The sequence below is a fragment of the Ammodytes marinus genome (genome assembly GCF_949987685.1).
Source record: "Ammodytes marinus genome assembly, chromosome: 4".
Taxonomy (NCBI): Eukaryota; Metazoa; Chordata; class Actinopteri; order Uranoscopiformes; family Ammodytidae; genus Ammodytes; species Ammodytes marinus.
The window spans coordinates 29,713,448-29,738,952 of NC_137233.1; the positions used below are offsets into that span (position 1 = coordinate 29,713,448).

General features: G+C 40.2%; 2 protein-coding genes across 2 annotated transcripts; both read left to right on the top strand.

Moving 5' to 3' along the window:
- Nucleotides 1-680: 680 nt before the first annotated feature.
- ankrd52b (ankyrin repeat domain 52b) lies at nucleotides 681-14,866 on the top strand. The gene is made up of 28 exons (XM_080025945.1): nucleotides 681-800; nucleotides 1,588-1,671; nucleotides 2,029-2,107; nucleotides 2,294-2,364; nucleotides 2,466-2,666; nucleotides 2,940-3,027; nucleotides 3,269-3,411; nucleotides 3,716-3,928; nucleotides 4,102-4,180; nucleotides 4,269-4,383; nucleotides 4,517-4,599; nucleotides 4,714-4,816; nucleotides 5,140-5,208; nucleotides 5,310-5,450; nucleotides 5,601-5,657; nucleotides 6,203-6,314; nucleotides 6,425-6,496; nucleotides 6,587-6,788; nucleotides 6,985-7,072; nucleotides 9,199-9,316; nucleotides 9,845-10,064; nucleotides 10,300-10,387; nucleotides 10,479-10,562; nucleotides 10,730-10,875; nucleotides 11,160-11,242; nucleotides 11,666-11,748; nucleotides 12,349-12,440; nucleotides 12,559-14,866. The coding sequence occupies exons 1-28, from the start codon at nucleotides 774-776 to the stop codon at nucleotides 12,747-12,749; spliced, it is 3,132 nt and encodes a 1,043-aa protein (XP_079882071.1). The 5' UTR covers nucleotides 681-773; the 3' UTR covers nucleotides 12,750-14,866.
- A 645-nt stretch (nucleotides 14,867-15,511) lies between these two features.
- On the top strand, nucleotides 15,512-25,243 carry npepl1 (aminopeptidase like 1). Its single transcript, XM_080026462.1, has 12 exons — nucleotides 15,512-15,755; nucleotides 16,969-17,154; nucleotides 17,388-17,558; nucleotides 17,946-18,035; nucleotides 18,140-18,221; nucleotides 18,681-18,823; nucleotides 21,545-21,622; nucleotides 21,713-21,813; nucleotides 22,007-22,130; nucleotides 22,352-22,528; nucleotides 22,870-22,980; nucleotides 24,956-25,243. Exons 1-12 carry the CDS (start codon nucleotides 15,606-15,608, stop codon nucleotides 25,112-25,114), a joined length of 1,572 nt encoding a protein of 523 aa, XP_079882588.1. The 5' UTR covers nucleotides 15,512-15,605; the 3' UTR covers nucleotides 25,115-25,243.
- Nucleotides 25,244-25,505: the final 262 nt, after the last annotated feature.

Sequence of the window (25,505 nt, forward strand, 5' to 3'; positions counted from 1 at the left end):
TCACGTGTTAAATTTTGTCCTGGGTTCTTATTTGTCCTGGGTTTCGCTTGTCAGGCAGGCACTTTTTTTTAAAACAGTTGGGTCAGGCGCAGGCAGATTGGCAGACTGTGTACCATCCTTTTTATAAACAATATTTATATGTGTATCAAACGCAACACTATTCAATACACAACAAAAACATATCTGCAGATTTTATTGTTGTGGTTTAGTGAGCTAATTTCATTAAAATGCATTTGTTTTGTATGATCATCATATTTTCTGTTTATAAAACCCTTTCTATAGATAGTATTCACTAAGGCTGTCAAGTATTGGAGTAAAAGTATTCAAATAAAAATGTAGAGGAAATATAACTTACAGTAGCCTACAGTAGGCCTACTTGTATCTCAAAAAACACAATTGTCTCAAAACTCTCAACCACTGTCTCTAACCACATTATAATTTGCCATGACCTGAAATGTGTTTTTGAAATGAAATGTTGTCAGGTCTAAAAATAAACAGGCTATTAAGATTTATTGCATAAATGTATTATATTAAAATTAAATAAAAGTACAACCATCTGACAGGTTTTTTTGCTGACATGTAATGAAATCAAACGAAATGCCTCCACATCACGTTCCCTTAACTTCCCTCGCGATATTTCGGCAAATGTGGTGACTACACATACATATCCCATTAGCCAACTAAGCTACAGCTAGGCTAACTAGCTGCTGCACAGTGAAATGTAGTCAACTTTACAACTTTCTCAATGAAGGAGCTTCCAGAGTGACTGTGACATGGAGTTAAGAGATATCAATGACCAGGTAATAAATGAAGCTTTTATTAGTGTCTAACTTAACGCTGGAGAACTAACTGTACTTCCCAACAAACTGCAAACAGCTGGCTAGTCATGTTAGCTACATGTCGAGCAAAGTTTGCTACAAGGCGATTTAATGTTACAAATAGTCTACTTTGTCATGCAGAACTATTCCAAGTCTCCCTCTGATGTTTCAGTTGTTTTAATGTAACTAAACCTCATTGTTTGGGTCATTTTGCTCTCTGTTAAATGATGCACAAAACCCTGCCAAACAAATACTTGCACCATCAACACCATTTAAATTGGTGCATTTATTTCTAATGCACAGCTGAGTTTTCATAACGTTGTAGAACTCTAATGCAAATGTAGTTCAAATGTAGTCGTTTCTATAATGTCCAATAAAAATCTTACGGATTTGAAAAAGATGTTGGAGCTTTCAAAATTGCAAAGTTGCCTTCAAATTAAAGCCTTTTTTTGAGCTTATCCCTGGAAATGCGCTAAATACAGATTGCTACTCTACTCTTTATTCTGACACTACCAGATTCATTGGCACTTTGCCAGAATCATAAAAGTCTTGAATAGCCTACATACACAGTTCGAGTTTCAAAGTTCAGAATATTCCTAATATAAAAGCTGATGAGTGGAAATTGTGTTTGATTACTGTTTCTATGAGTTGTGATGCTTTTTGCAAAGATTTAGGAAACCAATAATTTGCATGTAATTTGATTTTATTGTTAACATTTCATTTTTTTCATGTTGTTCTACATCTCTTTTGCATGACCACTCTCTTTCAGTCTCCGTTGGTCCAGGCTATATTCAGCCGAAACACAGAAGAAGTGACCTTTTTGTTGAACCATGAAGAACATGTCAATTCACTGGTACAAATGTCCTTTCTTAAGTCAGCAATCAATGTTTTTTTGCAAGTTATATTAATATTCTACAATATATAATACATGGTAATGAGCTTATACACACAGTTCAGTTATCTCCGAGGCTTTCTTGACTGCCAGTCTACAATGATCATGGCACATTTGATGCAAAATGTCAATTGACATTCTTTACGAACATGTAAAGCTGGAGTTTAGACAGTTAGTTATTTTTCCTTTAATGTTAGCACATTTTTGATGCAAACATTTGGAGTCCAAGTATGACAAACAATTTATATAAAACAAGGATAATCTGAATTGGGGAAGAAAAATGTGTTCTCATTGTTTGATCGTTTTCTTATCTTTCAGGACCAAGAACAAGGCTCACCACTTCATGCTGCTGCTTATTTGGGCGATGTCCAGATTATGGAGCTACTCATTACTTCAGGTAGAAAAACTATTTATTTTACTTTGAACTATGTTGTAGTATAGAGGAAGCCTACCATCTAATTCATTCGCTTGTCTAATTAAAAGAAATTTGCCTTTTTTATAAATTAATCAATCAAAAGAACTGAAATTCACCTAAGATCACTTAAAAAGTCACGTCTAACTTTGCTTTTGTTTTCTGTTACAGGGGCAAATGTCAACGCTAAGGACAAGGGTTTGCTGACTCCTTTACACCGAGCAGCTGCCTCACGAAATGAAGTATGTTCCCCATTCAAAACGTAGTGGGAGAAGAGCCTTTATGTACTGAATCCACTAAGATTGTAACATTTGACTTTCTTTGAATTTTTCCCTTTTTTTAGAAAGCTGTGCAGCTGCTGCTTAAGCACAAAGCAGAAGTTAATGCACGGGACAAGTTCTGGCATACACCGTTACACATGGCGGCTGCAAACTGGGCGAAAGGCTGCGCTTTAGCTCTGATGCCACATGTGTGCAGCCTGGATGTTGCTGATAGGTCAGGGAGGACACCGCTGCATCATGCTGCATACAGCGGCCATGCAGAGGTAAACTGTCTTTTACATTTGTGTTTGATAGTTATCATCTCAATGAATAAACATACTGGGAAGTAGATTTGCTTTAGGAAAGTGATGATGACTTGGGGGACATTTTTTTTTTATTGCTGGCAGCAGTTGTTGCTGCATTGTGGAAATAATATATCTTAAATAAGTTTCATAAAACATGTACTCCTTTCAGAACGGTTAAGAACAATGGCCCTATCCTTTGGCCTATAGTTGTAGAATGACACACCTGATAGACATACTTATTTTTTCTTGCAGATGGTCAACTTGTTCCTGAGCAAAGGTGCCAACGGGTGTGCCAAAGATAAGAAGGAAAGGCAGCCGATCCACTGGGCTGCATACCTTGGTAAGTGGTGTCATTCTCCTAACAGACACAAGCCTATAGCAGAATGACAGCATCCGGAAGAACCAGATGCCTTTCATAAAACACCAACATACAATAAAAACAAACAAACAAACAAAGTAAACACCTAAGAACTGACTCTTACCATCTTAAGTGGTCACTTTGACACTTTAGTGCTACATGCCAGCATGAAAGAGCAGTGTGCTGTGTTGTGTTTGTGGTAAATGTTAAGCTCTCCTTTCAGGACATGTGGAGGTCATGAAGCGGCTGGTGTCTCACAGTGCAGACGTGATGTGCAAAGACAAACACGGCTACGCTCCGCTCCACGCCGCAGCTGCCAGTGGACAGGTGGACGCGGTCAAATACCTGTTGAGACTGGTGATGGAGGTAAAGTGGCTTGGTCTCATCACTAGGAGAAAACTTAAAAATTGTAATAAATACAATTACGTACACTAGGTTATGTGCTTAGTGTTCCTTAGAAGACAATATTATTAGATGTGGTTGCTGTCTCTTTAGAGACCTGGTAGAGTATCCAGCACAATTACACTGCTAAATCACAGTAGCCTGTAGTAAAATTAGGCACCAGTAAAATGTTGACTAAATAAAAGGACTGCTTCTCTTGAAGCCACGCACTTTTTTTTGTTAGGAAGATTTTGAAACACTCAAACAGTTGTTTTTGTCCTCTTATCAGGCTGATGAACCCAACATTTTTGGGAACACAGCGCTCCACATGGCCTGTCACACAGGGCAGGACAGCGTGGCCACTGAGCTGGTGAACTGTGGAGCTAACATCAATCAGCCAAACGACCACGGCAGCACCCCGCTACACCTGGCTGCAGCCTCCTCCAGCGGGGTGCTGTGTCTCGAGCTGCTAATCAACAATGGTGCTGACGTCAACGTCAAGGTAACCAGATTGTTTTTTAATTAAAGTTTTTTTAGAAGAACAAAACATTTTAATAATAATGTATTGGTGGAGTGTTGTCATTGGCCGGAGGATTAAAGGTACAATGTACAGATGATGATGTGTATGCCTTTCCTTTAACTTAACATGCTGTTTTAATTTTCTCTGTTAAATAGAATAAAGAAGGGAAGAGCCCTTTGCATATGGCCGCTATGCATGGCCGCTTCACCGGCTCCCAGATTCTGATCCAAAATGGTAACAAATTTAAAATCACAAAAAAATATTTATCCGAGCATGTCCTCATCTGAAACACGTCATTGTTTCCTTCTCCCTCTGTACTCAGGCGCAGAGATTGACTGTGTTGATATGTTTGGAAACACTCCTCTTCATGTTGCTGCCAGATACGGTCAGGAATTGCTAATCAGTACTCTGCTGACAAACGGTGCCGACAAGTCCATGTAAGTCTTTCCCAACCTGAGATTGTTATTTGCACTCACACAATAGGGAAGAGCACATTATTCATTATTTTCTAATTTCATACAGAAGATTGTAAGCCCATGAAATGAACAGCCTTTATAATGATCTGTTAAGACAGGGGATTCATGGGATGCTTCCTCTACATTTGGCATCGCTCTACGGATTTCCAGACTGCTGTCGAAAGCTGCTGTCAAATGGTGAGAATCTGTTTAAGCCTTAAGTTGTTCCCCTTATGTATCCTCCCCCTTTCTACATGTTGGTCTCCAACACAGCTCAGAAGTGTTTCCACTTAAAAAAGTGTTATTTTTCAGGCCAGTTTTACATCATGTCGTCGCAAATGCCATCAGTTGGGTTTGATATTAACATCTTGGACGACCAAAAGAGGACCTGCCTGCATGCAGCCGCCTCTGGAGGGTGAGCCAATACACACACACACTTTGTTAAATTGGGTCTGTCTGTGTTCAATTACTTATATTTTAGGAGGATGCTTTTAGAGCCTTTGCTTGTTGTGAAACAAATATCTTCAATGTATTATAGTATATTTTTACTGCATTTCTGGATCATTTTAGGAACTTGGTGTTTTATTGCTGTATGACAAAAACGGCAAAGATTGACTTTAGTTGAATTTTTCTTATTTTTAAATATCTCCTAAAGTTTTTTTTTTTGCAATAGCTCCACAAGTGTGCTGAAATGTGCTTGATTGAAACACCACCGACTTTTCATTTCTCTCGTAACAGAAATGTGGAATGTCTGAACCTGCTGTTGGCGAGCGCTGCAGAGCTGGATGTGAGAGATGATTTGGGAAGGTAAGCAGTGCCGAATAGCTGCAGTTGAGACTGTATTTCTGCTTTGGTGTGACCTGTCCTGATATCACAGTTGTCCCCTGTTGTTGTTCTGTTCCTGGCAGATCCCCGCTGCACTATTCGGCGGCTCACGGGAACAGCCAGTGCACCATTGCCCTGGTGAGAGCCGGCGCTGAGGTCAACGAGCTGGACCTGACGGGCTGCGGCCCACTGCACTACGCTGCTGCCTCACACACCTTCTGTGGGTGAGAGAGCATTCACTGTCTGTTTTTAAAAATAGTTTTGCTCCTTTTTCCTGTGAGATAAGAAGGACAACATCTCGACGGCAGCACTTCCTTTTATAATCCTGATTTAATTTGAGCCCGATCTAAAAGTGTGTGTCTTTCTCACCACAGAGGGGGGAAAAACTCTAAGCCTGAGTACTGTGAGGAAAAGGAACACGAAGCCTCTCTGTAAGTCACACATTTCACACGTAGTGTTTTATCACAAAGGAGGTACACTTTTATTTTGATTCTTTATATGTTTTTTTCACGTGCAGAATCCACAATAATCTTTTCTTTCATTCAGAAAAATAACATCTGGAGTTATTGTTTAAACATCTTGATTTATAAGAAAACTGTCCCTATATTGCAGAGCAAACTTGTCAGTTATTTCTAAAGCAGTGAAGAGCAACAAAAAATAAAGAAAAGTCACAGATATATTTGTGTAACTGTCAGACGTTTATCTTGATAGATGATGTAAGTATATACTGATTTATTTGAAAATGTGGAAGCCTTAAGAAAAAGGGTTTATTTTAGTATATTGAAAACATTTAAAAAGTCTAATGTTTTCTCTAGTATACCTGATATTACAAAACAAATACTTACAGTTAGACCATTTTTCCCAGACACCGAGAAGTGGGGGTTGGTTTATAAAACCCTTTGTGTACCCGTTGGTTACTTTTTGTTGAAGATTGAAACCCAGACAGGATTCCTGATGCTATGCTCTGTGCATTCAGGTGTTTAGACTTCTTGCTTGACAACGGGGCAAACCCCACTCTGAAAAACAGTAAGGGATACAGCGCCGTCCACTATGCAGCAGCTTATGGGAACAAACAGCACCTGGAACTGGTCAGTGTTGTTGTTTTTTTCTTGGATGCTTTGATTATTTTATTCTTTTTTTCATTTTAAAAGTGGGCTTTCGGGCTATAACTAGTTGACGTTTTGTCTCACTCTTGCAGCTCCTGGAGATTTCTTTCAACTGTCTAGAAGAAGTTGAAAGTAATATTCCCGTCAGTCCTTTGCACTTAGCGGTAAGTAGCACATGTTTTAAGTGACTATCCTGAGAAAACTGTCCCTAAAATCAATGTCTTTTTGACTCTGCTGCTCCTTTGCCACTGCAGGCGTATTACGGTCACTGTGAGGCACTTAGTTTGCTGTCTGAGACGTTGGTGAGTCTGGATGTGCGGGACATTGAAGGCAGATCTGCCCTCCATCTGGCCGCTCAGAGAGGCTTCTCCATGTGTGTGGAAGTGCTGCTGAAACATCAAGCCTCCTACACACTGAAGGAGCACAAGCGCAAGTGGACGGCTCTCCATGCTGCAGGTGTGTGTGTGTGCCGAATCCTGGGACATCCTATATAAGCAATCTTTAATAGGAACAGTTATATCAGATATCTGTATTAACCTTTCACATTTGGGAAAATAAAGTACATTTAAGTGTTGTGTTGTTCATCAAACCAGAAGGTTTTATAAATAAGAAGCTTTAACTTGATATTTTCCTTCTCTTTTCCCCTGTGCAGCTGCTGAGGGCCAAATGGACTGTCTGCTTTTATTGGTCAACAAGGAACAAAGTGCAGACATCATCGACAGTCCAGATACACAGGGACAGTGAGTCATTTCAGATTTTTATAACTTGTTATAATAATTGATCATTTATACCTAACCTTTATTTGTACTGGAATGTTGTACTGTGACTGTGGCTGTTTTAACAGGTCTAATATAAATGAATAGTAAATTGTCAAAATCTCATATTGTCTTTCCTGGTTTTTTAAAAACAATTACATAATCTGTGCTGCTGATCACAGACATACAGTATCTCACAAAAGTGAGTACACCCCTCACATTTCTTCACATTTTTCTTTATATCTTTCCATGGGACAACACTGAAGAAATGACACTTTGATACAATGTAAAGTAGTCAGTGTACAGCTTGTATAACAGTGTAAATTTACTGTCCCCTCAAAATAACTCGACACACAGCCATAAATGTCTAAACTGCTGGCAACAAAAGTGAGTACACCCCTTAGAAAAAATTTACAAATTGGGCCCAAAGTGTAAATATTTTGTGTGGCCACCATTATTTTCCAGCACTGCCTTAACCCTCTTGGGCATGGAGTTCACTAGAGCTTCACAGGTTGCAACTGGAACCCTCTTCCACCCATTTATGACAGCATCACAGAGCTGGTGGATATTAAAGACCTTGCGCTCCTCCACCTTCCGTTTGACGATGCCCCAAAGATGCTCAATAGGGTTTAGGTCTGGAAACATGCTTGGCCAGGCCATAACCTTTACCCTCAGCTTTTTTAGCAAGCCACTGATCGTCTTGGAGGTGTGTTTGGGGTCGTTATCATGTTGCAATACCTCCCTGCGGCCCAGTTTACGAAGGTTGAGTGCACATGGTCAGCGTCGTACACAGAGGTTGGCTTTGGAAAATAGACGTATGAGTGCTGCCAGCATTGCTGCAGGGCTTGAAGGGGTGGGGGGTCAACCTGTCAGTGCTCAGACCATACGCCGCACTCTGCATCATACTGGTCTGCATGGCTGTCATACCAGAAGGAAGCCTATTCTAAAGATGATGCACAAGAAACCCCACAAAAAGTTTGCTGAAGACAAACAGACAAACAAAAATGTATTTTGGTCTCATCAGACCTCAGGACATGGTAGCAGTAATCCATGTCCTGTGGTCTGATGAGACCAAAATACATTTATTTGGTTCAGATGGTGTTAAGAGTGTGGAGCGGCAACCAGGTGAGGAGTACAAAGACAAGTGTGTCTTGCCTAGAGTCAAGCATGGTGGTTGGAATGTCATGGTCTGGGGCTGCATGAGTGCTGCCAGCACTGGGGATCTACATTTCATTGAATTCTAACATGTACTGTGACATACTGAAGCAGAGCATGATCCCCTCCCTTCATAAACTGGGCCGCAGGGCAGCACTGCAACATGATAACAACCCCAAACACCCCTCCGAACGACCACTGGCTTGCTAAAGAAGTTGAGGGTAAAGGTTATGGACTGGCCAAGCATGTCTCCAGTCTTAAACCCTATTGAGCATCTTTGGGGCATCCTAAAACGGGAGATGGAGGAGCGCAAGGACTCTAATATCCACCAGCTCCTTGATGTCGTCATGAATGGGTAGAAGAGGGTTCCAGTTGCAACCTGTGAAGCTCTAGTGAACTCCATGCCCAAGAGGGTTAAGGCAGTGCTAGATAATAATGATGGCAAAACAAAATATTGACACTTTGGGCCCAATTTGGACATTTTTTCTTAGGGGTGTACTCACTTTTGTTGCCAGCAGTTTAGACATTAATGGCTGTGTGTCGAGTTATTTTGAGGGGACAGTAAATTTACACTGTTATACAAGCTGTACACTGACTACTTGACATTGTATCAAAGTGTCATTTATTCAGTGTTGTCGCATGGAAAGATATAATGAAATATTTGAAGAAATGTTAGGGGTGTACTCACTTTTGTGAGATACTGTAGGTGTCAGAGAGTGAACTCGTTAATTACTGCCAGCTTATTCAAGCCCCAAGATGATGATAATGATGTGTTTATTTACCTTTAAACTACCATGTGATTGTTTCCTGTAATTAACTTAACAAAAAAACATAATATTTTCTGATATCTGCTAAATTGAAATCAAGTCAGGTTACCTTACCCACCGACTGACACAGTCGTTGAATCCTCCCTACATCAGTTCATTCTCCGTTGTTTTTGTTTTGGTGGTGTTCAGGACGGCTCTCATGCTGGCCACTATGGGCCGTCACACCGACTGTGTCCACATCCTGCTGGAGAAAGGAGCGAAGGCTGATGCTGCAGACGAAAAGGGCTTCACTGCACTACACAGAGCTGTAAGTGTATAAGCTGTGCTTCTGTGTGCGTACAAGCCAAATCCCTTGGGGGATATGTACCATTGTGCCCTTTACAGAGTCCTGAGGGTCGCACTACAAAGTGAGATTAACTGGTAATAGAGGTTTGCTGAGCCTAAAGCCAAAGTCTCAAAGATGACTATTTTAACCTGGCTATATCACCATGGTAACTTAGGCTGCACAGCTGAACTCTGCCTCTTTTTGAAATCCTGTGGACCTGAAAGTTCACTCTATAAGTGTTATAGATTCTAAGTGAGGAAACACAATATATCTACAAGTTTATTGAACTTAACGTTAGTAAATATCCAAACGAAGCCATTCAATTACAGCAGCACAAACTGTACAAATCAAGTTGATAACCACCATCATGATGCCTATTATCTCTGATTGGGGACTTAGGTTTTTTGTTAAGCCAGCGAATACAAAGAAACCTGGACTTTGTCTCTTTGGTACGTTCTAGCAGGTGTGTAGTTTCCCTGTCACATCATATCTTGTGTCCTCCCCCTGCAGGCCATGTTGGGCAGTGAGGACTGTGGTTCTGCTCTGTTGGAGCATGGGGCCTCTCCTCTGTATAGAGACTCTGAGGGAAGAACCCCGCTGCACCTCGCAGCGTCCCTGGGCCACACGGAGCTACTCCGAAGTTTGCTAAAGGCTGCTACGAAAGCTGACCCTCTGGACTCCATGTTGGATCACAGAGGCGAGACGCCCACCCACTGGGCCGCCTACCACGGTGAGACAAAGATAATTCATGCGAAAAAGTACTTGTGTAGTGTCAAACAAATATGTTTTAGTTCATTGTTGACTGGAACACACTTGGATATGTAGGCAGATCAAATGAAAAGATCAAGAAGGATTTATTTTTACATTTTGAATAATTTATTTCCCTAAACCATCGGTTGGCATGTCAAACACTTGCATGATCAGATGCTGTTTTACCATCGTCTATTTGTTTCCTTTGCCTGTAGGACGTGAAGGATGTTTGCGCATTTTACTTGAAAACAAACTTTTAAGCAACCCCGAAGGAAATCTCTTCACCCCTTTGCACTGTGCTCTGTAAGTACTGTAGCAAACGTTTATTAGATATTAATAACAATACATTAATTCTGGCTCTTTAAAATGTAACGCCTGTGTTGTTCCCGCGCAGAGTTAATGGCCACGATGTTGCTGCTGGGCTTCTAGTGAAGACTGTTGGCCCTCAAATTCTTAAAGTTAGTGATGCCAAAGGAAGGTGGGTTCTGCTCTGAGTTCAGCTCTACTTATCATAGCTAATGTGTTTTATGCAGGTACGGATTGGTCTACGTACAAATGCTGTAAACGTAGACTTTCTCTGTTTATTTTCAGTTTGGGTACATGCTCATGCTGTATTTAACACGTGTTATGTTGTGTTGGGTGCAGGACCCCACTGCATGCGACTGCTTATTCAGGAAATGTTGCTGGGCTGCAGCTGATCCTGGCCTGTGGAGCAGAGGTCAATGATGTGGACCACTGTGGATGCTCTGCTCTGATGGTTGCTGCTGACTGTGGACAGACTATGGCTGTTGGTATGGGATTGAAACTTCCTGCAGTCATTGCATTAAAATGTGTACACTTTGTCTACAACTGGGAAAATCTTAAAACAGAATCACTGCACGAATTTTCATTTCTCCTTTTAGCATGTGGTTTCTGTTGTTTTGAACCTCACAGTCTTCACTAATGGTTACCTTTTTAAAACTATATACATCTGTTCCCTTTTTTCTCCATAGGAAAATACCAAAAGCTAAATGTTCTAAAATATAATAGCCCATTGTTTGTTGAGAAAGGTGTCTTTTTATTTTCTGCGTTTCAGAGTTCTTGCTGCAAAACGGGATGCCAGACCTGACACTGGTCGATGTCAACAATAACACTGCCCTTCACTTAGCCTGCATCAAGGTCACACACACACACACACACACACACACGTACACATGTATCATATGCATGCAGTATCACAATAACGTCTGCATGTGTGTAGCAACACAAGTGTATGACACAATCTCTGTTACAATCAGGTTACAAATGTAATCAAACATTTCAGAAATTTCATTTAAATGCCTAAATACAATATACTAAAAAATGAATTCCATATTACCTTATTTAATCTTGCAGTGGCTCATAACAGTAGAATGGAATAATGTGGTGCTATATCATTGCACGGTGTTTATAACGCAAATTAATTCAAATTAAATTAAAGATTTGATTGCATTTTCAGTCACAACTAATGACATTGACGACTTAATAAATTCTTTAGGGTTATTTTGTACAATATCGGTTTGTCACTTTAACATTGAAATGTGTTATTGTTTTCTGCTGCAGGGTCATGAGATGTGTGCCCTGCTGATCTTAGGGGAGATCAGCGACTCCTCGCTCATAAATGCAACAAACAGCGCACTCCAAATGTGAGTCATCTGAAAGCACTGAGCCCTACATGCACAATTTAAATCAAGAATAGCACGTATCAAAACTTAATCAAAGTATGAGATGTTCTCATCGCAGTAGACCCGGGTTAGATCATTATCTGCATGTCATCCCCCTATCTTCCCATTTCATCTGTCACTCCAACTGTCTAAGAAAAGCAAAAATGCCCAAAAGAATCTTTAAATTTATTATTTTTAATCAGTGGACATGGGCTCATTATGCTCATTCTAGAATATATTTCAGTAAAGTTATCATTTCAAAGACAAAACATTTTGTAAAATCTTGACCACAATTTTGAACATTGAGCTAACAGATAAATGGAAATTCTGGGAATTTTTAAGACCTTTGGAGCTTCAGATTTTTCTTTTTCAAACGTAGTATAGAAAAGTGATGAGACGCAATATCAATGTTTTGTAGCTTGACAAGACATCAACACTATGCTATTTTCTTGATGTATAGGACTGTAGTTTTCCATGTTCACAGACCATTGGCCCCAGCAATACTGCATGTATTTGTTTAACATTGGTTTAATTCCTCCTGAGCACTATGTGACCTGTGACTTGTCTTTCCCCCTCATGCAGGCCCCTTCACATTGCAGCAAGGAAAGGCCTGGCGACGGTAGTGCAGGTGTTACTGAGCAGAGGAGCAGCAGTCATGGCTGTAGATGGGGAAGGTAGGCAGGAACAGTGCTACTTCTATGATACAATACCAAAGGGGTCCATGTTTCTTGCCAAAAGAATGTTACTGAAGGACACCGTGGGTTGAATCTTGGCTTGTTTAATCCACTGCAGGCCACACACCAGCTCTGGCCTGCGCCCCAAACAAGAACGTGGCAGACTGTCTGGCCCTGATCCTCTCCACCATGAAGCCTTTTCCTCCCAAAGAGGCCGGCGCTGGGGCAGCCTCGCACTTCAATCCCATCCTGAAGAACTGTGGCCTTGCAGCCACCTGCGGCTCCAACGGCAACCTGTGTCATGCCTAAGACAAGGGAGTGAAATTTCATCCAAAGTGTAGCACTATAGTTTCAACGCATAACCACACACATGCAGTTCTCCAGGAACACGTGTGGTCATACAAATAGCGCCTTCTCGCGTGTCCTATGCAGCTGCGTACACTGTGTGTAGTAGGATTGAGTGCCCTAAAATCTAGTGTTACACATCACTGATTTAAGAAGACCTCTTGGATTATCGAGTCTGTCACATGACTTGAATTCAGCACATTTATTTAGAGATGTTATTTTATTGAAGTACTAAGCATTAGAAATGAATGGAAGTTTTACCATGAGCACACTACACAAGCCTCTCCAACTTGAACCTCCGCTGTCACTCATTGGCTTTATTTCTTCACTCTTAGCCGCCAAAGCCTGAAATCTCTGTGTTCGTCCTTAGCGTTGCAAGTGCAAGAATAGTGGTTGATTGTGTGTTTAATTTACATGTGTGTATGTATGCGTGTCTGCAAGTGTTTTGTTTGTTTAATTTTTTTGCTTATTAGACATTGCTTCTTAATATACTTGTCTAAAGTTTCTAACAGGTGCTGCAAACGTTTTTTATGCAATAATAAGACTATTTTCTTATCTTGTCCCAGGTGTAGCAGACGCTACACTGATATAAATGACCGTATTATTCTAATATCATGATTTACATAAGTTACATTTAAGTTTTGTAAAATTACTACTTAGTTATAAGTATGTGTGTAGTAGCAATGCAATAGTTGAGAGTCTAGTGTTATTATAGTTCTTAAAATGAAGTCAATCTTTGTACTTGTATTATCTGAAAATCCCAAATGATTAAGCATTAACCTCAGGTCAGTATGTACTGTACTGTGCATGCAATAAATAGCACACTTGAAGCTGGATGTTGCGTAACAAATGTTAACCGAAGTTTAATTTTTCAGTTAAATAAGCCAGAGAATAATACAAATATACAAACTATAATGTGTTAAGAGTTTTAATGCAGAGGTCAGAAATAATCTTTCAAGCTTTGAGCATGAAACTTTAAAGTATTGTGTTTTTGGTAAATGTGAAATGTCACTGCTATCAGCGATTTACGATTAGTTTGACTTTTGAATAATTGATTATTGTTTTTAATTATTGGTGCACTTTGCCCAAGGTGATGTCTTTTGAAAATGCTTGTTTTTTTTCTGCACAGCAGTTTAAAACCCAAAGACCTTTAATTAAAAACTAGAAAAGAAACAATTCCACCACATTTTAGAAGCTGGAACCAGGGGATACATGAGTAAAATGTTAATTATGTAATACGGTAAATGCACCGTTCATTTTCAGTTGATTGACCGATTAATCATTAATCGACTGTTTCAACAATACATTTCACATTTATTGCCATTATTTATCAGTGTGCAAATAAGTTTAAGGTGATAAACTGCTTTCGTAATGCCGTTAATCTGAACCACTAAAAATTGCTCTTTACTTTTATTATCCAGTATTTTTTTTACATTAAATTAAAAATATTTCACATATTTTACATTTAAAATAAATAGATAATTTGTCAGTTTTTCACCTTAATAAATAAAAAAGCACAACACGCCTTCACTGGTAGGCCTACAAAGATGTCACTGCCTCGCTCTCTCTTTAAAGATATTTTTATAAATGGAGATGTGCATTAAATGTTTTACCTTTTTATAATCTTAAAGCTGTAACACATAGTCTTTGATAATGTTCCCCTTTTTTCTTATTGATATTTTTTTCTCCTATTAAAACCTGCTGTGTTATCTTAAAATGGCTTTAAACGATTTGCACTCTGATGTGAGACTTTACATTTAGCAGCAGGGTATCCAACTTGGGTTTATGCAAATATTTTAGATCTGAAAAAGTGATATGGTGAAAGTTAAAATTTGAAAGGGCATTTTACAAATTTGACATTAGAACCCATTTCATGTTGAGCTTGTCCTTTGTTCCATGTGGATGAGAGTTTTTTTGGAAAAGTGGTTTGACATTTTCTAACACAAAAGTTGCAGTGACATGTTTTGAACAACGTTTGTCTTTAGGAATCGTTCTGTTGCAGCTTTTCATGTGAACCAACTGTGTCTTCCATACACCAGGCTGAGATTTCAGGCTTTTAACTGACAACATGAGTAGCCTACCATGTGTGAATTAAGTTTTGAATGGCATTCGTATTAGAGAAAATAAATAAATCGCTATACCATCTGAAAAGTCTTTGGAAGTTGTTTTTCTTTTGATCCCCAAAACAAAAATCAGCAGTAGCCTTTTTAATTTTGATTTGAAGGGCATATTTGAGAAGACAAAATTCCTTTCTAGAGTATCTGACAAGTCCTCAATAACCTTACAGTATGTGCAAATTTAATGTGCCATGTTTGCCCCAATGTCTCACTCACATGAACCTCTAGCAAATCGAATATAAAAATCAACTCTGATACGCTTTCAGAATCTTTGATTTATTACTATTTGTGTGGTTACTTTCAATATTTCGAACCTATTCCTATTGATGTTTGCCCAAATTTTTGTAGATACATAAGTTTCTCAGCTGATTCATTGAGTCTATTAAAATGGAAACATAAACTGCCATTCTGGAAAAAAATTATTTGGCACAGTTGCTTTTCTATTGTTAAATACTTTATTTTATTGTGTCTTGTTGTATGGGCAAGTCATTGATATCTGCATGCAGTTCCTGTTGGTCGCCAGCAGAGGTCGATAAAAAGCTCAAACTTATCTCAGGCTGTATAATTGAACCGTCCAAACGCCGTTTGGTTTGGTCCTCTCCCGGCTGCCGTCGCCGGTACAAGCTGCTCCAGTGGGTTTACTGTAGCGTACTAACGTTACCGTAACACTGCTGCTGCTGCTGTGTGTCTCTCTCTAGCAAAAATGGCGAATGTGGTGCTGGAGTTCAAGGCTTCTGCAGGGGACTCCGAGCCACAGACTCGCCCTGTGCTTATTATCGGACAACATGCCGCCCTGCAGCAGGTCAGCTGGAGCCAAATCAAAGGAAAGCTGCAGCCGGTCGTGAGCAAAGAGGTAAAATGACTGTGTGAAGGACAGTGATAGTTATGTTGTTCGCGCCAATGCTAACCCGAGCAAGCAGCGCGGGCTAACAGGGCGACCTGAATTAATTCAACTTTGACGACACGTTAACATTACCAGCTAGCTAATGTTCTCCCAGGAATATTATATCTGAACAGCGAAGATACTCATTCTGCTAACTTTTAAAACATATAAAATAAGGTGTTCATCGTCTTGTCGGTGTGAAATTAGTTATAAGTCAATTTAAAAAAAAGACAACTCCATTGTAAAATAAAGCCACATTTTATGTAGTGATCAGTTGCCTAACTCTAATACTTGTGCATTTTGCTGATAGGTTCGTACTGTTCGTTACTTCTCACAGGTTAATGTAAGAGCTAATTGTTGACGTTACAGTCTGAATTCGACCATTTCCTCCCGGTGAGTGTTTCATTTCTCCATATGATAATGGCAGGATTATACGGCGAGTAATGTCATGCTTTGAGCTGAGAGGCTCTAAACGGGATCATGCAGCTTTGCTCAGGGTGCAGCCGAAGACAGGGTGAGGACACCGGCACATCCAGTACCTGCTGCTGCAGTTAGTGTTGTCTGTTGTTCAAAGTCCTTAGAAGTGGTTGCGTAATGGTGAAAGAGTCTTGAAAGAGAGAGTGAGTCTGTGCGGCCAAGCAAAGAGCTTCTCTGAGTATCTCTGTCTGACAATAATTACCCGACAAGATTGTTCCTGTACTTCTACTGCTTGCATTACTGTGTGGTTGTAGAAAGCTCTTCGCTCTGCTTAAGTGGGTAATGGTGACATCATATCATATGATATATATATATATATATATCATATCATATCATATGATATATATATATATATATATATATATATATATATATATATATATATATATATATATATATATCATATATATATATATATATATATATATATATATATCATATCATATATATATATATCATATCATATATATATATATCATATCATATATATATATCATATGATATATATATATACATATATATATATAAAAGCCTTTGCAAGCTATTCAGTCGACTGTCTCACAAGATCAGATTTAACCTGTCATTGTTAAAAATATTTGCTTCATAAATGACTTTAACAATAAATCAATTACTAAGATACTTATTTCGGATGAATTTTTTGTTGATCGGGTCAACTGATTAATCATTTCCCAATTTCTCCCTTTAGACATGGCAGGCGGCGCTCGCTGCTATGAACCCCAACCCTACGGACAGCTGCCCCCTGTACCTCAACCAGGCTACGGTGGCGGCGCTTCCTTCACGGGTCAGCAGGCACAACAGCCCGTCTTCTGCCCACTTTGTGTCCCGTCTGGTCCGAACCTGTCTGCCCGGAGGGAACAACCGCTGCATCGTGGTCAGTATCACGCCAGTCACAGAATAGTTGGATGTCGGTAGAAGTCGTTCTCTTTGTCTTGCCTTGCCTTTCCTCCTCCAGGCCAGAGAGATTACTTTTAGCTACAGAACAGGTCTGGCTGTTCCATCATTGTTTGATCTTGGAGTCCTATACTCCTCGAATCTGGGTCGTGAGTGGCAGGACAAGTCTGTGTGATGCGAGGTGTTAGATGCGAGTGTTTGCCTCCTCTCCAGATGGTGTGTGAGCGTTCAGATGTGTTTGCGTCCTCCTGCGCCATCGCCAGGACCTTCCCCATCTTCTCCCGGCGCTCCTCGTCCTCCCGGAGGGCCGAGAAGAAGCACGTCTCTGTGGAGTTTGTGATCGTCGGGCAAGGAGGCGGCTCCGTGGCTGAGGCAGAACTCAGGGTATTCTACTGACTTTAATGTTCTCTTGGTGTGCAGTGGAGAACGATTGTCCTCAAAATCACAGTTTCCAAATCAGTAAATATCTCCATGATCTGTCCGTAATGTGTGTGCAGTGAAAATAAATCTGGTGTTAATACACAGCCTAGGCTCTGTAAACTGGCATGTAAACAAAGGCTATTCAAACAAAGGGGGCGCACCGTAGCTAGCAACATGCCAGTTAACAGATCCTAGGCTGTGTGTATTAACACTGGATTTTTTTTCCCCCAGCGCACGCACAGTATGGACAGGTAGCGGATCGTGAGGAGATACAACTTGTGGTTGTTTTATAACTAATGTGGTGCATGTGTAAACCAATCTGCCACAGCTAATGGCTTTTCTTTTGTTCAGTGTCTGTCCAACGCTGCCGATGGAGTGCGGCTGGCTGCTCGCATTGTGGACACGCCATGCAACGAGATGAATACAGATATCTTCTTGGATGTAAGTGAAACTATTTCTCTTTTTTGAAAAATTCCTGGGAATTGTTTAAGTTCTAAATTATTTTAAGGCAGCATCCCGTCACAGACATCCATTTGCTGTTACAGGAAATCAGGGCCGTGGGAACTGAACTTGGGATTACTCCAGTGATCATTCAAGGAGAGGAACTGAAACACAAAGGCTTTGGAGGTACTGTGTCTGTAGATATCTATAACTCGAATTTGTCTAGCCGAAATTCCATCTTAAATTCACCTTAATATTCACATTTATTGATCTTATGTACAGTATGCTGTATTTCCGCCTTTTATCATAGAGCATTGTTTTTGTTGAAAATGTCCCTATAAGAAGTCCTGGTTTCTTAGCTAGGTACCCCTAACCTATATATGTTCTTTTTTGAATAGTTTGAAAAGAGATGTAAACAATAAATAGTTTACAATTATTGGTATTAAAAAAGTTGTACATTTTCACATACAGTACACTGTTATCCTAAATATCTGAACTATTGTTTCACTTGTGCCTAGACATATTTGTTTCAGCTGGTTTTTATTTGAGTCTTTGCTAAATATTAAACCAAACCATTATGTTGGACAAAGCACAGCTCTTTTGTGGAGCAATAAACATGTACATCCTTACCATTTATGGCATCAGGTATTTATGGAGTTGGAAAGGCGGCAGAGCATCTTCCTGCATTAGCCGTCCTGAGCCACAAACCAGAAGGTGCAACCCAGACCATTGCATGGGTTGGCAAAGGCATCGTGTATGACACTGGAGGACTCAGCATCAAGGGAAAGGTAAAAAAGTTTTTTCATCCATCTTTCCTCTGTAAAAGTGATTATTGTACATCATCCCAACAGTTAGTTATGATTATGTTCATTGTGATCCCGTAGACCAGGGGTCTCCAACCTTTTTTCAACTGAGAGCTACTTTGAAAAAATGTAAGTGGCCAAGAGCTACTTGTATCAAATCGCTTTTATTTATTTACATAGTACACATCAAATGAATTAAGCTTCTGTTTGTACACGTGTGAAATTGCAATACCCAATGCTTATCATAAATCATTTCCCATCAAATGTCCAGGAAAACATTACTTAACACTTTTTGTGGGCCTCATATCACAGAAAATTGACATCAATGTCTATATTCCACTTCTTATTGTGACACAACAGTGTTTCCCCCATAGATAGTATATACAGGAAATGTCTTAGTCAAGGTGGTCACCGCCCAGGTGTGGAGGAAAATTTTGGGGGTATTTTGCTCAAAGATGCCAATACGCACTACAGAAATAAACAACTGCTTATTTGAATAAAACAGACAACTGACCTTACAGTTGTAACTTTTTAAAGTTTGTTTTTGGATGGGGGGCTGTTGTGAGATTATTGTGGACAATAGGCCCTCTGTGATGCGATAGCCTATAATTCATTAATGGTTATTATTAGCCTACTTGCTTGATTTCTTTTTAAATACAGAGGTTATTGGTCGTTTTGGAACATGTATTTCACAATTTAAAACATAAAAATAAAGCAGCATTGAAAATTCTGAAAATAAATCTTGTATGTCTACACTAGCATGCTGTTTTACAAATAACTCAATAGTTGAAATAATAAATACAATGTGTTTTCCCCTTAAAATTATTAAATACATTTATCCAAAGGTCAAAGACGGTAACAGTGTGGCACTTCTGTAAACTTACTGAAACTTGGCTGGGCCATCACTCTCATGCATTCTTCAAACTTTTCTCTGTGCTGTCTGAGCTGATAGGTTGTTTTGCCATGGTGATGTGGAGTCTTAAACTGTTCTAGCTTTACACAGCACTTCTTTCTGTTCAGCTAAATATTCCCATAGAACCGCACTGCGTTTATTTTCGGCCACGATCAATAGTAATTTCCAACTCAAGGGGCGGCTCTTACTCGTGCAGTTCGAAAGCCACTGCACGCAGTTGGATAGCACTACAACCAATCAGAGCGATGCACAAGGTGACGTAAGCCCCTTTCGTTTAGCGAACAGCTGTTGAACTGTTAAATTAAACGTTTGCCGTTGTCGGTCGGCAAAACGGAACATTCCACTTACTTGCTAATGAAAGATTTGAGTGCCGTCTTCCAAATCGTTAAGGGTCGAGGCCAAAGCAGTCTCAAACTCACACAACATATCCGCAGCCATCTTTGATGTTTACTATCACGGCTTCGACGTCGCATGCACGTCACTGTCGTCATCCGGTTACGTCCTCCCCCGAGTACCATATAAAGGGCTCTGGCGCGCCCATATTAGATAGAACCAATTGAAACCATAGCCAGATTTCTGGTTTTCTTGATAAAGGTTCAACGGAGCGTGTCCAGACCAACACGCGCAGCAAATTTAATTTGCCAGCGCCTAGTGGCAGGTCTGGGAATGCGAGGCTAGACAGACACACTGGTTGATAGAGAAACCCTTTGAGACACCTGTGAACATTTATTTACCGCAAATCGCGGCCCTTCGCGAAGTTTTGACCATGGGAAGAGGTGCATTTACCTTTGTCAGATTTGTAACTTTAAAAGATTTTTTTTTTTTTTCACAGTCGGTCAACCTATCAGACGAGTGCTGTTAATCTTTCGGCCTTTACTCAGAAAAACGGCGTTGGTAGCAGGTTGATGAAAGAAGACACCGTTTGAGGCAGATGAGGAGGTCCCAGGAACAATTCTTTTATTTAAACAACAAAACTCATCCTGCAGTCAGGTGTTTGTAGCCAAAAACTAATAGAGGTACATGCATAAAAGAAAAAGCTATGAAGAGTTCCTGTAAACTAAAATACCTGTCTCTTCCTACATTGTGGTGGCCTTTAACCTGCAAATCTAAGTGAGCTGATTGGTCCTTAGGTCAGCAAGCTCCACCTCGCCTAACTCCTGATTGGTGGACCCTAACTAACTCCGACCTACACTGTTCAGAGGACATCTGTGTTAATCAATCCCTAGAGGCGATATCCCGTGGGGCACTAAGAAGTCTGATTCAGTAACTTCAGGACAATCCCTTTAGCCAGGGGCCAATAAATTAGCTGTTAACTCTTAACCAAGCTGTCCTAAATTGCCCCCACAGAAGATCATCTCTGAGTCTCCCTTTGTTGTGTGCAACTAAATGATCTACAGATCAGCCTTCAGGCTTCCTCAACTTAAGCAGTTCACATTCCTATCCTGCACACACATATACCCACAAGAGCTGCTCCTGGCTCCCCTTATAGTTAATTATGTATGTAATTAAACAATCTCCTGATTATCAGTAATCTTAGAATGTGTCATAACGAAATACACTACACGAGCTACTGAAAACCTGCAAGCTCTGCCACCTCTGATCTGTTAAGCTTTTCAAACCTATTCTCACTAATCCCTTCCCATGGTGTTGCTGTTGCATGCAACAGTTTATGTAGTGTCATATGCTAAGAAAAATTGCTTAATCCAGTTTGTAAAGCTTTTTAATGTATATCGACTATTGTTTCAGTCCTGCTTTTCAATTTATTTATTTATTTTTATTTATTTTTTTCCAAGACATCAATGCCAGGGATGAAGAGGGACTGTGGTGGAGCTGCTGCCATTTTGGGAGCTTTCAAAGCTACTGTTAAACAGGTGAGGTAACATTTTGGATAATCTCACAGCATCTGTCATTATAGCCTCCGTTTTGAGTTAAATTCTGACCCTCTCCTCTGTTTCCTTCAGGGCTTTAAGGATAACCTCCATGCAGTGTTTTGCCTGGCAGAGAATTCAGTTGGACCCATCGCCACACGGCCCGATGATATCCACACTCTCTACTCTGGAAAGTGAGACTCTTTCTTTCCCATAATATTGTGTCAATCATCACTTTCAGAGTAAGGTCAGAGCGTCAAATGACCTGCTTTGTTTTGTCAGTGCTGATGCAGTACCATGGCATATTGTTATTATTTTACAGGCCAGATGGACAGGGATGAATGTGGGCTGTGGTATAAGATTGTTTCCTGTGTTTTCATTTTGAAGGACAGTGGAGATCAACAACACTGATGCAGAGGGAAGGCTTGTGCTGGCTGATGGAGTGGTGTATGCCAACAAAGACCTGTCTGCTGATATTATCCTGGACATGGCCACACTGACGGGGGCACAGGTGGGCGACAGACTATTGTTAAACATTCTACAGCAAGTATGAAGCAAGAGATTTTCAACTTGCATCACATTTTAGTTTAGACTCAAACAGAACATTGGCAGGATTTGTATTTTATTTTTTTCTCAATCCATGAAGAGGCCAAAACCAGCAGTGAATGATATACAATCCTACCACCAGTTATTTTCTTTGTATCCAAGACCTTTTCTGTTTCTGTTGTCCAGGGGATCTCCACGGGGAAGTTCCACGCAGCTGTGATGACTAACAGTGAGCAGTGGGAGATGGCGTGCGTTCGCGCCGGCCGAAGCAGCGGAGATCTGGCTCACCCGCTGGTCTACTGCCCAGAGCTGCACTTCAGCGAGTTCACCTCTGCCATGGCCGACATGAAGAACTCTGTGGCGGTAAGGGACAAACGACAACTACTAAACCCCATGCTTCATGAGATAACCAAGGACCTGTAGATCTGTCAAAGTTGAGATTTTAAAGGACAAAATTATTGAATTGTGTTATTTAAGAACACACTTAAAGAAATAAAATAGTTTGACAGATTTAAAACATGTTTAAACATAATTGCAGCTTACTACTGTATACCTGTATTTCCATTATTATTTCTTCCTGTGTGTGTGTGTGTGTGTGTGTGACTCAAGTTCATATTTGAAGTGGAATATTCTTTTGGTGACTAAAGTTATATTTTATTTTGGGCTTTTGCTGACGTTTCTCATCTCCTATTTGTGTTTGTCAGGACCGGGAGAACGCCACAAGCTCTTGCGCCGGCCTTTTCATTGGTTCCCACCTGGGCTTCGATTGGCCCGGTGTCTGGGTCCATGTTGATATCGCCTCTCCTGTCCATGCTGTGAGTACCTTTTAGTGTGCTAACTAGGGATGCACCTCATTTCCCTACTTTTAAACGGAAGTTATAATTTCCACAATTTAAAGGGTAACTGCACCCCCTGTTTGAGACTACTGCACAATTTCTATGTCTATGTAGTGTTACGAGACAGAGTAGCGCGAGTGAGCGGCTGTGTGTGTGTGAGCGAGGAGAGCGAGCGGTAACGTGTGTCAATCAAGTGAAGCAAGCAGTGTGCGCGCGCTTGTGTGTGTGTGTGTGTTTGCGCAAGCGAGATGATGCAGGCACACTGCCGGTAGAAGTGAAGGGTGTTAAACCCCGAAATAACATCCTTGGAGGGATGGTATAACAGTAGTAGCTCATGGACCCGCCATGGACCTATAAAGAGCGTGACCGGCTTTGCGGCGACGTGATGATGCCATGATGTATCAAAAGTACATCATTATGTCATATTTCGAACCCGAAGGGAAAAGATTTTTTCAAAGCTTAGTAAAGCTCTAAAATAATTTACAATACAAAAAAAGTCTTAAATTGCCGATATTTAACCTATTGCAATTTTTTTTCAATATTAACACCAGCAAATGTATTCCTTACCAATATAGTCATTTAATTCAGCTTCTATCTCAAAAAACAAGTAAAAGGGTGCAGTTACACTTTAAGTTTGTTGTTTAAGTATGTCTTTTAGAAAGTTTATAGTTAAACTTTCTAAAACAAATGCATCTGCATAAGTACTCAAAATGTCAACTGTGCAAAATGTTCTTGTGCTTATCAAAACAATGTAAGGACCGCATTAACTTTACAGAGACTGTAAACTTTAAGCCAAAAGTGTCCTGTTGGTTTGACAAAAAAATGACGTTCATTAAAAACAGTTTGTGCCCATATGAACATTCAAGGTGAAGTAAGCTGTTTATTTATGTTAATATAAGTGTTAAATCGCTCTTTATTCATACAGTGATCACTTACATAATGTGCGCGTTTCATAAAGCCGATCTCTGTCAGCTGCTCTGCATGCAATCGGCAAATAAACTTATTGGAGGATTCCGAAATGTTTATCCAATCACAAGTGAGAACGCTACAAACCGACACCCGTCTCACTCATGGTCTCACTGCCGGTGCACGCCAGAGCAACAGATGGGTGAATGTTTATGCGCCTACAATGGCGGAGCAGGTAAAAATCCTTCCCAATGTCTGTTTTGATGGTTTTCATCATGTTTTATCACACTTGTGGATCTGAGATGATGCTAGATAACTCGCTGCTTGAAGACCGCAGTGCATTAATGTGGTGACGTAGGGACGAGCGAGGGGACTGCTAACTGCAGTAACCGACAGGAAGTTAGCTAAGAGAACCATTCCGCTTACAACACCTTTAAAACAGTATTTTCTGCCATATCACTTCAGCCTAGCCCCAACTTACATAGCTAGTCTTTTTAGTAAAACATTCCATGTGTGGTTCTTATGACAGCATTTCTATCTCGAGCTGCAGTGGGGGGATAGTAACTAAAAAGAGATTTTCAGTGGTGAATATAATGAAATACACAAGTATTTTGATCTCAACAATCTTGACACACAATCCTAAAGCAGATATGAACAATGTAAACAAACTCTCAAGCAGAATCATGACGGTGATGTGAAGCAAGCCATCTCTCTCCCTCATTCACTCATTCCCTAGCAAAGAAAAGCCCTATACTTAATTATATAGTGACATTTACATATCATGATTTTTGCATCCTCAGTGGGGCCTGAGGTTTTGCGTGCATGTTAATAAGAAAAGACATGCTCTCCTATAGATTTTTCTTAAATCTGATGCTCTGTCCTTGTCTAGTAATTTACTGTTGTAACACAAGAATCTGGTTTTAGACCAAACATGGTGTTAGGTTTTAGTCACATTGACTCGAGATTGAAAACGAGAACTTAAGAAGAAAAAGATATGTGCAGGATTACTTTACGGTTATCTGACCCTTGTTTTTTTGTGTTTTTGCAGGGGGAGCGTGCAACTGGGTTTGGCGTGGCTCTGCTGATGGCTCTGTTTGGCCAGGCGTCCGATGACTCCATGCTGAACCAAGTGTCTCCTCTGGGGGCAGCCAGCAACACGTCTGGAGACCAGATGGAGCGCGACTGCAAGAGGCGAAGGCTGGTGTAGAACTTACACACCCGACTGATGCACTGCCACCACATCACCATAACTGTTAAAGCAAGCACTTAAACTGTAATTCTACTAACTGTGTTTGGATTCAATTTGACTTCTGAATAAAAATTAAAAAAAAGATAATCATCAGTATCAGTTTTGTTATAAATGATGATAAAACACAAGCCCTCATCTGTCCCCATGACTGGACACACTGCACTGATAGCCTAGGTGATGATGATGATTCTAAAATATACATTAAAAACAAAAAATAGGTTGTTAATTCATTCATTAATTAATGTTTTAATTAGGGCTGTTAATTAATCACAGAAAAAAGTAAAGCAGATTAATCGCACTTCTATAATGCCCTTTGACCCGGTGCAAAAGTGGTGCGCAGCTGCACCTG